We start from the raw sequence: 13,782 nt of genomic DNA on the forward strand, positions 1-13,782 counted from the left end.
ATGAGCAGCCCAAGTGCTTCCCGAGGTTGCTCTGAACAAGCAGTCAGTCCTGCAGCCAGCTGACCTGCGTGCTGTTTGCTGCAGCCCCTATCCACGGAGTTGGAGAAAGGACCTTTCCGGAACCTGGCAGCCGCTGCCATCAATCCTCGACCTCTCCCTTCAGGCGCAGAGCCCCAAACGGCCAGCAACCTCAGCCCCAGAGCTGCAGCTGGAGCTCTCTCCCCGCCCTTAGCCCAGCTTCCCTCCCCTGTAGCAGTGGCCCCTCCCGCTAAAGGAAGTGGGACAGGGGCTGTTCTAAGAGGAACTAGGGCTGGGAGTCTGGTGCAGGAGCAGGAGCAAGGCCATGCCCGAGCCACCCCCTAGAACACCCTGAGCCTCTACCACTGCCACGACCCATCCAGGCACTCCCCAGGAGCCCGATACAACCTCCGACCATGGTAAGTCCTTCAAGGGTGGGCCCTGAAGTGCAGGGGTGGGGGGCACCAGCCAGGTGGAGGTGACCTGGATGCCACCAATCAGAAGGTGGGGCCGTGGGGATGGGCACAGCAGACCCTTTGGGGGTCCCTCACTGCAGCTCAGGTGCCCCCAGCATCCTTCACCAGGGACCAAGCTCACATCTGGTGGTGCCAGGATGCCAGAGTAGTGATGGAGGACCAAGGAGGGACCAGTAACTGAAGGACAGAGGAGGACCCTGTGGGATCACACGGTATCTGCAGGGACAAGGACAGACCCCTTTCTCGGGGCTTCGGGAACCAGTTTCCAGCCCGGCTGGGTCCCTCATCTTCCCGTGTGGCCTTGGGCAAGTCACTTCCCCTCTCTTGGCCTCGGTTCCCACATATGTCATATTTGGAAGTCAGCTGAGATGTAGAAAGTAGTCGGGGAAAGTCTCAGAACTTCAGCAAGTCTGTCGGTTCCACCGCTCTGAGTCCACAGCTGGGAGCAGAAGCTGGGTCGAATGGGCAATGGGGGGCAGCGATGGTGTGGTGACATCCTGCCTGTGTAGGGGTGGCCTGGTCATAGCAATCCCAGAAACAGAAGACGGTGAGACCCGGCACGGCCACACCACCACTGGTACCCTTCTGAGCATGTATGTCAGGGGATACTTTGCGGCCAGAGGTGTCACCACCTGGGTGAGGTTGAGATTCGATGATGATTAGGTGACAGGGTTCAGGAGACTGTCACTGACACAGGTCTAGACCCAGCAGCATCATGACACACATGAAGAGAGAGCCCGGGCTGCTAGAAAATTTGCCCCCACCGCTCCTGCAAGCCACTTCAGCTTTCATTTTTTGTCAGTCTGTCAATGAGAGCATGTGGCAGGGACAGTCACAGAGCCAGTGGTGACAACTGCAGTCTTCCTGGCAGTTGCAGCAGGTAGCTGCTGACCAAGGTGGAGGAGGCTGGGTGGTAGACCAAGCGGCAGGGATTGTGTTAGTCTGAGAGAGAACCTCTCCTGACTTCAGAAAGCCGAGGATACATTGGGCATCGCTGGCCAAGGACCCCTCTGGGTAACTCACAAACCAAACCATCAGCTAGAGCTCTGGGCTTGGGATGGAAATTCTTCGAAGAAGGAGCCAAGGCAGGAGGGCTCAGGGGATCAGATGGGCCGACTTTGATCAAAAGAACACAGGAAATGATTTGCTACTTGAAAGAAAAGCAACCCCTCCCAAGGAAGCCATATGAAATGCTTAGTCAATGGTTTGCTACGCCGACGGGCTGTGGGAGAGGAGAAACTCCCCCAAGAGGACCACAGAGGGGGCAAAAAAGAGCAGACCCCACCCACGAGGCTAATACTTCTATCTAGGGGTGCTGATTTCTTCCTGGAGCGATGATGACAAGTGCCAGGAAGAGTGTTGAAAGATTCAATGAAACAATGTTCATAAAGTGCTTTACAGAGCACCTACTAGGCACTCTATATAGTAACCATCACTGTGGGTGATGCTTGGTCATTGCTGGAGTTAGTGATGTTGGTGGGTGGAGGTGACTCATTCTCAGTCGCTGTTGGTTGTTGGGTTGTTGGTGCCACTGGCGGGGATGGTGCTCATTGCTGTCTGTTGTTGCAAGTTGGCAGTGACTAGTTCTCATGGGTGTGTTGGTGGTGGTGATGGTTGCTTTTGGTGCCAGCTAGTGTGGAATGTTTGCAGTCGGTGGTGGGTCATTGTCAGGGTTGATCCGTGGAACGATGGCAGTTGGTGGTCCCTGTCCTTCGGAGTTGTGTGGGGATGGTATAGCATTCTTCTGCTGTTGGTTGGCCATGTTGGTTTTGGAGTGGCTGTTTCCATGGTAGCTGGTCCTGTGTGGTTATTTATGGCCAGGATTGTGAGCGTGGTTGTCGCGGCAGTGGGTGATGCTAGGGAAATTGGTGGTGCGATTCATCATTGTTTTCCTGTTTGATGTTGACTGCTGGGGCTGGTACTGAGGTTCAGCAGTTTTTGTTTGACTTTGATGGCAAGGTGGGTGAAGGCAACAACTGACCGTCCCCAGTTGGTGGTGGTGGTGGCAGGGTGAGGGTAAGGGTGATTGTAAAGTATAGACACAGAGCAGGGAGACAGTGATGTGGCTGCTTGGTGCACAGGCAGCAGCCGTGGGGATGGACAGAGAAGGCTGTTGGCCAAGAGAGAGTTGGGGCAGAGGACTCTAGAAGGACAAGGGTCCCCACCTGTCCCCTCCAGTTAGGCCAAAAGGAAACTGAGAGCCCTCCCCCCAAGGGAGGAGGGACCTCAAGAGCCTTTGGAGGCGAGGATGCTGTTTGCACAGTGCAGGGACGCAGGGTGTGGCCCGAGAACCCCACTGAGTTGGGGGAGGACAGGACCAAGGCTGCAGGGACATGCCAGGGTGGGGGGTGGGGATGGGGGACAGCAGCTGGGGGCCGGCCCCAGCAGCGGCTGCCATGGCAGCTTCACATCTCCTCCCTGCTTGCGACCACAGCTCACAGGACCCCAACGAGGAAGGAAGTGGCTGTTTCGTTAGTCTCTCCATCTGGGGCTCTTCTCATCAGCACCCAGGAGCTAGGAGGCCAGAGCAGTTAGGGCAAATTGCAAAAGCTCCCGCGTCCAGCCCCTCCTCCTGGCCTTGCACCCTGAGCCTGTGGGACCGGCCAGCTTCAGGCTGCTGCCGCTGGGCATGGTGAGGACAGCTAGTGTTTCTGCTTCCCAAGCCTGACCTCATTCAATCTGCACGGCTAGCTGCCCCCATGAGGCCTATAGCCCTCAGTGTTCCCACTTTCCCGATGAGGGAATAGCCATCACTATTTCCAGATGAGGAAATAACCTTCCCTTCCAGGGAGGTTACATGAGCTGCTGGACAACCCAAAAGTGGCAGAGGATGTTAACTCAGTGACTCCTAAAGTCACACTTTTAACAGCCACCTTGACCTGCAATGTCCTGCTCCTCCCTACAAGATGAGGAGCTGTGGGGACTTGGGGGTACTGACATGCCCCAAGCTGCCCAACCCTCCAGCCTCATTTCGGCCTGGAATCTCCACTCCAAAGAAACCAGAAGCCCCACTCCACATGCCCTCTGTCTTAGACTGGGGGGGAGTCTCTCCAAAAAGCCAAAGTTAGAAGCTACCTCCCACCTCCCACCCCAGCCCTGACTCTCTTTCACAAGAGCCCCATCAGGTTGAGTCATACTTGGCTTGTGGTCAACTGTGACCACAACATCTTCATTGCACTCCCACCCCCAAGGAAGGGACTCAGAAATTCAGTTTCAACTTGATCTAGGAGACTGGGGAGCCACAGGGAGATGGGTACTTATGACACAGGGCAGGAGGCGGCAGTCTCGTCCCAGTTGTACCTCATTCATTCTTTCACTCCCTCAACAAGCGTCTACCCACCAGCTCCTGTATCCTCTGTGAAACACCGATCACTAAGTGCTCTTGGGGTCACCAGCTGCCATTTCCTGAGGCATCCAGTGCACCTCCTCTCTGCACTGGCTCACTGACTCCTGTCAGTGAGAGAACCAGTGGAGGAGGTTTATTATCGAATCCATTCTACAGATGGGAAAACCGAGGCTTGGAGAAGTGAAGCGGCCTCCCCGGGGTCACATAGTCAGTCAACCATCAAGCCAGGCCTCACACCCAACTGGTCCTATGCCAAAATTCTTGACTGTCCTTCCACACACCGCACTCACTTGAGCAACACCTTCTCTCCCTCTACCACCAACAACCCATGGTTTTGTCCGCACAGGGGGCTGGGAGTGGATCTGGAGGCTCCAGGTTCCCCAGGGGCAGGACACAGAGAGACAGAATGGCAGGGGCTGCAAGAGGCAGAGGGCCACTCAGCTGGCTGGGGGAAGAAGGAAGAGGAACCAAGTCCTTGGGGCCAAGAGAACCAGCCAGACATAGCCAGCATCACAGAAAGGAAGTGGCCTTGAGCCTCGGCCCAGCTTGAGGGTAGAGACCGGACTGACCCCCCACGGGAAGCTCTGGACAGGACCAATCTTCTCTCCGCCCCATCTTCATCTGATCTGAAGCACCAACCCCAGCCACCTCTGACCTGAGATGGGACTGAGGGCAGCCATCCTCCCTTCCTGCTGTGTGACCTTGGAGAGGACAATGAACCTCTCTGTGCTGTAGTTTTCTCTTCCACAAAGCGGACCTGGTCACAGGACTGATCTCAGCACAATAAATGAGGTCATTCGCCGAAGAAGCCTAGACCACGGTGTGGCACACAGTAAGTGCGTGCCAGTGGGCTGTTAACTCTCCTTATGACGGCTGTTGGTTACCATAGTTGCCACCCGAAGCCCCACCCCTCAGAGGTCTTCAGAGAGAGGATCCACTTCCTGTCCCCCCATCAGCCCCCCACCCACCCACTTCCCCACCGACCTTGGCTCAGAGAAAGAGCAGACCCCCGCCTGCAGCCCCTGGATGACAGCAGCCCATGAAGGATACCACTTTGCTCCCAGATTTCATCCCGTCTTACCAACACGCTCTGGACTCCCCATCTTGAAAACAGGAAACCTGCTCCCTGACCCCTCCTCTTCCCACAGCATCTTTCCCTCTTCCCCTTCTCAGCCAGACCGTCTGAAAGCCATCCTCACTCCCTGTCTACACCTCCTGACCTCCCAATCTGGCTTCTGAATGAGGTCGCCAGTGCTCTCCACGGGGGCCCCTCTGAGCCTCCGGTGAGCTGGACACTCTTCAGCAGCTCGGGGGTCCGGTCGATGGCTCCCTGCTTCTCCCAGCTGGCCCTTGTCCTCTCCAGGTCCCACCGGTCCTGGCTGCCTCCAACCTCCCAGCTGACGCCCTGCTCAGCCTCTGCCATAGGCATCCCCTCCAACCCCTGCACAATGCTGCTCCCACAGCTTTGTCCTCCCCACCACCCTTCCCACTGCACCCCGGGGTTCTTGGTGCATCACACCCAGCACCCCCTTCTTATAACAGACCCCTTGGCAGGCACCCCCTTGAAACCCTGCATTGAAATTCACAGACAGTGAAACACACCAACTCCCATGTTTCAAAAACAACGTGATTTCCTGTAATGCGGAGGAGAAAGTCACTTGGAAGAAAATATGCACATAAAGATGAAGATGCTCAGGCCAGTGGCCCATGAACGCCCACTGGAGCCCCGAGGTGCTCACGTGGGGACACAGGAGCATCTCAATGAGCTGATGCCAAGTGACACGTCAGCCACACTAACACCATGAGCAGCTTGAGCTTCCAAATGCCGAGCAAGTCTTAGTGCAATCTGAGTAACACTAAAATCTCCCTTGATACAGGTAGTCTGGAAGATGGAGTGGGTGTCAGCCATGCAAAACATACCTAGCTTTTCTGTGTAGACATAAAATAGAATTTGATCGTAGATTCCAATGATTATAAACAGTTTTGTCGCTTACATGAGCAGCTGGTGGGGTGGAGTGGGGGCTGTGGTCAGGGCAATAATTTGTGGGCCAATTTGGCACCTGCAGCCCAAATGCCAGCCAGTCCCCATCCCCGGGACAACCGAAAATGCTCTCACAATTCTTAGAGCGTCCCCAGGAGCCCTGTTGAGAATTCTCCAAGCTGCTGACAATCAAGGCTGAGTTCCTTTGCTCCGCATTCAAGGCCCTTCGGGACCTGGCCCTGGTTGACCTCCCCTGCATTCATTCACGGGCTATACCACTCTTCAACTCGCTCATTCAAATGAGCCCCCACGCCATGTGCAGCCAGGCATTGCACGAGCCCCTGCCCTCAGGAGCTTACACACCACAAGATGCAGCCAACGTACAGGGTGTCCAGCATGTGGCCAGGGCTGTGGTGAGGGGCCCCGGAGGTTGTGGGGGTCCAGAGGGAACCTCCACCTGGCCTGGGGTTGGGGACGGCTTCTTACAGGAAACGTCACCTGAGCCAAGTGTGAGGGCCAGACAAGGTGTTCTGGTCAGAGGCCTGAGCATCAGCAAAGCTCGGAGGCACCCAGGTTAGGGCCTGAAAGGGTGTTTCCCTGGGGGCCGAAGTTACCAGCACAGAGTAAGTGCCCCAGAATCTTTTGTGGGATGGCTGGGAGCATGATGGGAAGCCACAGATGGTTTCTCAGCCCCGGAGCAAGGAGACCAGGTTTGCCATATGAAAAACTCAGTCTGACGGCTCAGGCTGGAAGCAGTTTGAAGGGGTTCGAGCCCTAAGCCCCCACATAGGCTCAGTCCTCTGCTTTTGGCTCCTGCTTCTGCACCCACACACTGCCTGGCACGCCTTTTCTCCCAGCTCTTGACCAAAGCCCTTCTTGACTTTCGAGGCCCAGCCCAAACACCCCGTGGGCCCCAGCCACTTGTGGGTGTAGACGCAAGAGCCTGGCCTTTGCTGTCAGATGGATCCACACTCCAGTCCCACACCCTCGGAGACAACTGAGCCGGGTCCGTAGTCAAGTGTCAAACACTTCTCGAGCCTCACTTTCTGCCCCTAGACTCCCCTGAGCTGCCATGAGGACTGCTCATAATATTGGCTTCACCCCTGGCCCCCCTGCATCAAGCATGTCATAGGCGCTTGGTGAATGTTAATTCCGTCCAGTACCCCTCTGCCCAGGGCCCATCGTCACCATTCCTTGGGCTGGAGAGGAGTGCCAGCCCCTCACCCCATTTTGGATTTTGTACCCCAGAGCAGTTTACTTGTTCCTGTTAGCCCTGGAAAGTGAGGCTGCTTCTCCCATTGTACAGATGAGGCCACTGAGGCTCAGAGCGGTGTTGGATCACCCCACCTGGATTGGAACCCAGATCTACCCCCCACCAAAAATTGGCCTCATTTAATGTCTGTGGGCATTCCTCAATGAACACTGCTCTGGTTGTCAGCATGTCCAGAATGTGACCTTGCAACTCCCCTGCTCAGGAATTCCCCAGGGTCCCCAAGAGAGACCAGCCCCTCCTACACCTCTGTCCTACACGGTCCTCCTGCTCCACGCCTGCCTGCATCCTCTCCGCCCCACGCACCATCTCTCTTCCCCGGAATCTGTGTGGCAAACACTGGTCAGCTTTGAGGACTTGCCTCTGATTCCCAGCATCCTTTGCTCTTGGGGTGTTCCTCTGAAGCTGGGTTTCTTTCTTTGCCCCTGTTCCCTGTTCATCCGTCAGGTCATCCCTCCTAGAGCTGAGAAAGGACTCAGTCCCAGTCCCTGCCCTCCAAGAGCTCCTGGTCTGAGAATGAGGGGCTTCCTGGAGGGGGGACATCTCATGTAGGCATGAGCACGCCTGCCAGGGAAGCTCTGGGCCGCCATCACTCACCTGTTTGCCAGACTCCTCCATGGCAGGGGTATAGCGAACAGAGCGCACCTGAGACAGCCAGTATGTTTAAGTGTCCGAGGCGCTGGATGAGCTCAGTCGGGCTGAAAAGAGAAAACATTCCAGGCAGGCTTCCTGGAGGAGGGGTCTGTTGGGAGGGAGCCTGTGTCTGAGTCCCCTCCCAGGGGCCTAAGGAAAGTCTCACATGATTAAAAAAAAAAAAAAACTGAGGGAGGAAATGAGAAGGGAAAGCCGTGGGGGCCGAGGAGCAGGGTCACGGCTGGGCACAGAGGACAGAGGTGACAGCCAGAACAGGCTAGGATGCATGACCATGAGGGAGGAGGAGAGGAGGAGGAAGCAGGCCATCTAGAGGTGGAAGGGTGGGTGGCAGGTCAAAATGCCACAGAGAAGTGAGAAAGAGGGTGAGTCAACCCCCCCAAACAAGCCTCCCCCGACCCTTCTCCCCTCTCACAGCCACCAGAGCCCCGAGCACACTCTTCCCTGCCCTGGGCCTGGCATCCGTGACAGTGGGACACTAGGTGGAGGTATGGGAGGACAGAGCCCCCTCCTCTGGGGCAGGGAGCCCGGACTCCACCTCCCCCACCTCCCCGGGTGTCCCCGAATTGGGGAAGGAGGCTGGCGGGTGGACAGAGGGAGGTGATGGAGGTGAGCCAGGCGAGGGCGCTGAGACATCAGGACCACCCCCGCCGTGCCCCACCCCCCGCTCCTACCCCCCCCTCACTGCCCGGCAGGGGCTCACTCCCATCTGGCCACCCCCACCCCAGGGCAGCAAGGAGCGCTTCCACTGGCAGAGCCACAACGTGAAGCAGAGCGGCGTGGATGACATGGTGTTGCTGCCCCAGATCACCGAGGACGCCATCGTGGGCAACCTCCGCAAGCGCTTCATGGACGACTACATCTTTGTACCCTGCGCGGTGGGCGGGGGCGGGCAGATGATGGAGACAGGGACAGGAGGGTGACTGACCAGTGGAGGGAGGGATGGCACGTGGATGCACGCAGAGAAGGGTGGCAGAGAGACTGCAGCACGGAAGGGATGGACAGATGCCTGAGCAAATGAGCAGAAGGAGGGATGGGCAGTGAGAGCATCGGGTAGGAGGAGGGGACAGATGGGAGTGACAGCAGGGCTCTGCTTGGGGGCTGCTGGGGTCCTCACTGCTCCCTCTGCCCTGGGTAGCTCAGCCACAGTACCTTCCATCTCTCCTTTCTGGACCTGGCTCTGTGTTTTCCCGAAAAGACCCAGAGCACATCTGAGTATCTCCCTCTCTTGCTCTGAGCAATGGGGCTCTGGAGGCCCCAGGAGATTAGGATTTAGGGGACGGGGGCCCATGAGGAACAAAGCCAGCCAGAACACCGCACAGCCCTTAACGGCACCCCAGACCTATATTGGCTCCGTGCTCATCTCCGTAAACCCCTTCAAGCAGATGCCTTACTTCACTGACCGCGAGATCGACCTCTACCAGGGCGCGGTAAGACCGGGGCCAGGTGGGAGGCATAGCCCCGGGACCCCCAGCCTCTAGCCCTGGGCTAAGACCTGACCTTCCCCATCAGGCTCAGTACGAGAATCCCCCGCACATCTATGCCCTCACGGACAACATGTATCGCAACATGCTCATTGACTGTGAGAACCAGTGTGTCATCATCAGGTACAGAGAGTGGGGGGGAGGGGGTTCAACACCCTCCTGCCCAGGGCCCACAACAGCCTCAGCACCCTGGGGAACTTTGCTCAGAACTCCTGATCCAAACAGAACCTTACTGTCCCTCTCTGCCCCTGGCCCTGCTTTACTTTCTTTGTCACCCCCTGACCCATGATATATTTATTCTTTCATTCTGTTATTGTCCACCTGTCCATTCAAAATGTCAGCTCTGAGACAGCAGGGATTTTTGTCTGTCTTGTTCACTATTGTTTCCCCAGAATCTGGTATAGTGCCTGGCACATAGTAGGGAATGAATGAATGAATGATCAGGCACTAGAAAGGGCACTTACCCCCCCAACCTTCCCTCCCCGATGGCCGTTGATCATTCTTTCCCTCACCCACCCCCAGTGGAGAGAGTGGAGCTGGGAAGACCGTGGCAGCCAAATACATCATGGGCTACATCTCCAAGGTGTCTGGCGGGGGTGAGAAGGTCCAGGTGAGGGGAGAACAGAAGGATGGGCTGGGTCTCCCCAGGGGCACAGTAATTAACGCCCAGGACAACCTACCTCGTCCTGACCTCTTCCCACCTCCACCTGCCTCTGCTCCCAGCACGTGAAGGATATCATCCTACAATCAAACCCGCTGCTGGAGGCCTTCGGCAATGCCAAGACCGTGCGCAACAACAATTCCAGCCGCTTTGTGAGTCTGCAGCCCCGCTTTGGAGCAACTGACACACACACACACGCACGCACGCACACACGCACGCGCCCCGCTCCTGGATGGGAGACTCACTTCCTGCTTGTAGTCCTGAAAAAGCCTCCCCCATCAGCTGAACTGTAGAAGCCTGGACTCGTAACATTCTTAATTATTTCCCTGGCTGTGACCATGCTACATCCCTTCCTATTCACAGTTCAGTTCCCAATTCTCCCATTCATTCTTTCTTTCAACAAATTGTTCTTGGGCTCCTTCTTTGTGTCAGGTGTTAGTGCTGAGCCTAATGGAAGACAGAATAGGCCAACAGATCTGGATTTATGGTCTGATTCTGTCACTATTTAGATTTGTGGCTTGGACAAAAAAAAAAAACAACAACAATGTTTCAGTAGCTTAAACCTCCTGAGGCTCCTGTTTTCTCATCCACAAAGTGGGGATGATGTTAATACCCATCTCACAGACCTCAATAATTCCAGTCCAATACCTACACATGAAATGATTTAATAAATTCCATACACTAATAAGATTTTTATTCCCCTAAATATTATTAATTATATTTTTATTTCTAACATATTCATCATGTAATTATATTTTAAGTATTTTCCTCAACATTTTATTATTAAAATTTTTAATGGGGCACCTGGGTCGCCCAGTCAATTGAGCATCCAACTCTTGATTTCAAGGTCATGAGTTCAGGCCCGCATTGGGCTCCACAAGGGACGTGGAGCCTACTTTTAAAAAAAAATAAAACACAGAAAAATTGGGAGAATGGTATAATGAACACCTGCTGCCCATCTCCGAGATCTATCGTTAACATTTTGCTATGCTCACTTTATCATAACTCCATCTGTTTATATGTTTTTTTTTTTAAGTAAGCTCCACACCCAATGTGGGGCTTGAACTCACAGCCCTGAGTTTAAGAGTCACACACTCCACTGACTGAGCCAACCAGGCGCCCCTATTCATCTTTTTTTTTTTTGATGCACTAAAAAGTAAGAGAGCAGACACCACACTTTCTGCCCTGCCAACACATCAGCATGCAGATCATTAATTATAGTCCAATATAAATTTGCAGTGCTCTTTCATTTCTTTTAAAGTAAAATTTGCATAGAGCAAAACACATAAATCTAAAGTGGACCATTCACTGAGTTTAGAAAAATGCATGCATCTGTGCAACCAAAGCCTTATCAACACATAGAACATCACCGTCACTCCAGAAAGTTCCTTCCCTTTTCAGTCAACCTTTATTCCCACCTCATCCCAGAAGCAACCACTCCTCTGGGTCTTTTTTTTTCCCACCATTTTTCAGCTGTTCTAGAACTTTATATAAATGGAATCACACAGTATATATTTTCAAACTACTGATACACACAACAACATGGATGAACCTCCAACATATAGTTATGTTTTATATTATTTTATTGTACAATAAAATAGGTATATGTCTTGTATTACAGGTGTCTGTGTAGTGGGATGATGTAATGGGTATTGTCATTGCATGACAGCGGCAGAAAGGAAAAAGTAAGGGGGCTTCTCTGCCCTCCAACCTCTGACCAGAGTAGAACCCAGATATTGTCAGAGACCAAAGAAAGGGCTTGTGGGGCCCTCGCTCGGGGCTCAGGGACAACCTGTGAGAGAGAGCCAGGATCACTGAAACCAGCAGCAGCCCGAAGGGACACGGAGGCCTCTGCGTTGTGGTCGAAGGACCAGGAAAGTGGTCAATAAAATGGGGTACTTTTATGTGCCAGGCACAGGGCTGGGTGCCCTGATGAGGGGAAGTTACTAGAGAAGGAGCAGCTTAAACAGAGGCTGGGGGGAAGGAGCTGATGCAGAGAGCGACCAGTCCATAAGTGGGAGGTGGAGAGAGGAGAGTTGAGATCATGTGGGAAAGAGGCCGGGCTTCTAAGACCCATCCTCTGTTCCTCCCCTACCTGCACCCCCGGGGAACCCTGGGCACCTCACCTGGCTCTCTCGGCTTCAGGGCAAGTACTTTGAGATCCAGTTCAGCCGTGGCGGGGAGCCGGACGGGGGCAAGATCTCCAACTTCCTGCTAGAGAAATCCCGTGTGGTCATGCAGAACGAAAACGAGAGGAACTTCCACATCTACTATCAGGTGCAAGGAAAGGGGCCGTGAGGGTGAGGATGGGGCAGAGGGAGAGCCCAAGGGGAGGCATGGGAGGGTTAGTGTCCCGGAGCCCAGGACAGTGAAGATCGGGGCATCACAAGGGTTGTGCCAGTCCAATGCCAGTTGCATGAGCATTGCTCGCCCTCCAGCTGCTGGAAGGAGCCTCCCAGGAGCAGCGGCAGAACCTGGGGCTCATGACCCCCGACTACTATTACTACCTCCAATCAGACACCTACAAGGTGGATGGCACCGATGACCTGAGCGACTTCAGTGAGACTTTGGTGAGCAGTGACCACCACTCTAGAAAGCCGAGGCCCAGAGAGGGGCAGGGACTTGCCTCAGGCCACACAGCAAGCGGGTGAAATAGGCAAGACAGGGATCCAGGTGACTCCCTGCGTCCGTGCTGTGGCCCCAGAAGCCTAACCCAGGAGGGCAGGGCAGAGGTGGCGATCCGTGGTACAGGTTCTGCCCCTGTTGTGCCTGCAGAATGCCATGCAGGTCATTGGGATCCCGCCCAACATCCAGCAGCTGGTCCTGCAGCTGGTGGCGGGAATCTTGCACTTGGGAAACATCAGCTTCTGTGAAGATGGGAACTACGCCCGGGTGGAGAGTGTGGACCGTGAGTGTGGGTGCTGGGGAGGGTGGGGTGGATGTGTGTATCCCAACTGCTTCCTCCTAAGAAGGGCCCCAGGGGGTTAGAACCCATGAGGACAATATCTGTGTCACTGGGCACAAAGGAGGGCAAAGGAAGTACCACAGGAGGCCCCAGAGCCTAACTGGCTGCTCTCTTTCCCCCCAACCCTGGCAGTTCTGGCCTTTCCTGCCTACCTGCTGGGCATCGACAGTGGGCGGCTACAGGAGAAGCTCACCAGCCGCAAGATGGACAGCCGCTGGGGCGGACGCAGCGAGTCCATCGACGTGACCCTCAACGTGGAGCAGGCGGCCTACACCCGCGATGCCCTGGCCAAGGGGCTCTATGCCCGTCTCTTCGACTTTCTCGTGGAGGTGAGAGGGGCCAGGGCCAGGGAGTGGGAGAGGCCTTGCCCCACAGTGCCCTGGGCTTAGACCAGCCAAGTGGGGAAGGCAGGCTTGACAGTCACCTGACCAATTCCCGGCAATGGGAGGCATCAAGCAGGGGCAGGAGGGGATCAGGTGGAAGATTTAGGAGGAGGCTCTGTCTGGCTGTGGCATGGAGCCCGGGAGGAAGGGGGCTGCTGGAACCATCCAGGCCTGGACTGGGGTCAGGGCTGTGGGGACAGAGACAGATGGGTGCATTTGAGAGCCACAAGGGGGCTGTCAGGAGGACGAAGGGATGCACTGGACGTGTCAAGGCCAGACACGATGACAATACTCTAGGAGCCAACATTACAGAACGCTTAGCCTCCACCAGCTACCGTTCCAAGTGTCTTTACATGCGTCAATTTAATGCCTTTATAAAGCCCTACAGAGTGGCTGCCATTATTACCCCCATTTTAAAGATGGGAAAATAGAAGTGCAGAATGGTTAAGAGGCAAAGCGAGCTCCCAAGGTAGGAACCCGGATTTCTAACACCTGGGTTTCTTGTGCGGTGACTGGGGGCGGGGGACAGAGAGCTGGAGAAGGCAGG

The 13,782-nt window shown here is 55.1% G+C and overlaps 1 protein-coding gene across 1 annotated transcript in view; it reads left to right on the plus strand.

Moving 5' to 3' along the window:
- The first annotated feature begins 299 nt into the window (after window positions 1-299).
- Window positions 300-13,782, plus strand: part of MYO1F (myosin IF) — a 31,674-nt gene continuing 18,191 nt past the window's right edge. Inside the window, exons 1-10 of the mRNA XM_027584576.2 lie at window positions 300-437; window positions 8,471-8,608; window positions 9,083-9,172; window positions 9,255-9,349; window positions 9,749-9,836; window positions 9,950-10,039; window positions 12,033-12,164; window positions 12,326-12,457; window positions 12,663-12,795; window positions 12,985-13,181. Of these exons, the coding sequence (XP_027440377.1) occupies window positions 435-437; window positions 8,471-8,608; window positions 9,083-9,172; window positions 9,255-9,349; window positions 9,749-9,836; window positions 9,950-10,039; window positions 12,033-12,164; window positions 12,326-12,457; window positions 12,663-12,795; window positions 12,985-13,181 (1,098 nt within the window). The 5' untranslated portion in view covers window positions 300-434. The remainder of the gene's footprint in view (window positions 438-8,470; window positions 8,609-9,082; window positions 9,173-9,254; window positions 9,350-9,748; window positions 9,837-9,949; window positions 10,040-12,032; window positions 12,165-12,325; window positions 12,458-12,662; window positions 12,796-12,984; window positions 13,182-13,782) is intronic.

Source organism: Zalophus californianus, chromosome 1 (assembly GCF_009762305.2).
Source record: "Zalophus californianus isolate mZalCal1 chromosome 1, mZalCal1.pri.v2, whole genome shotgun sequence".
Classification (NCBI taxonomy): domain Eukaryota; kingdom Metazoa; phylum Chordata; class Mammalia; order Carnivora; family Otariidae; genus Zalophus; species Zalophus californianus.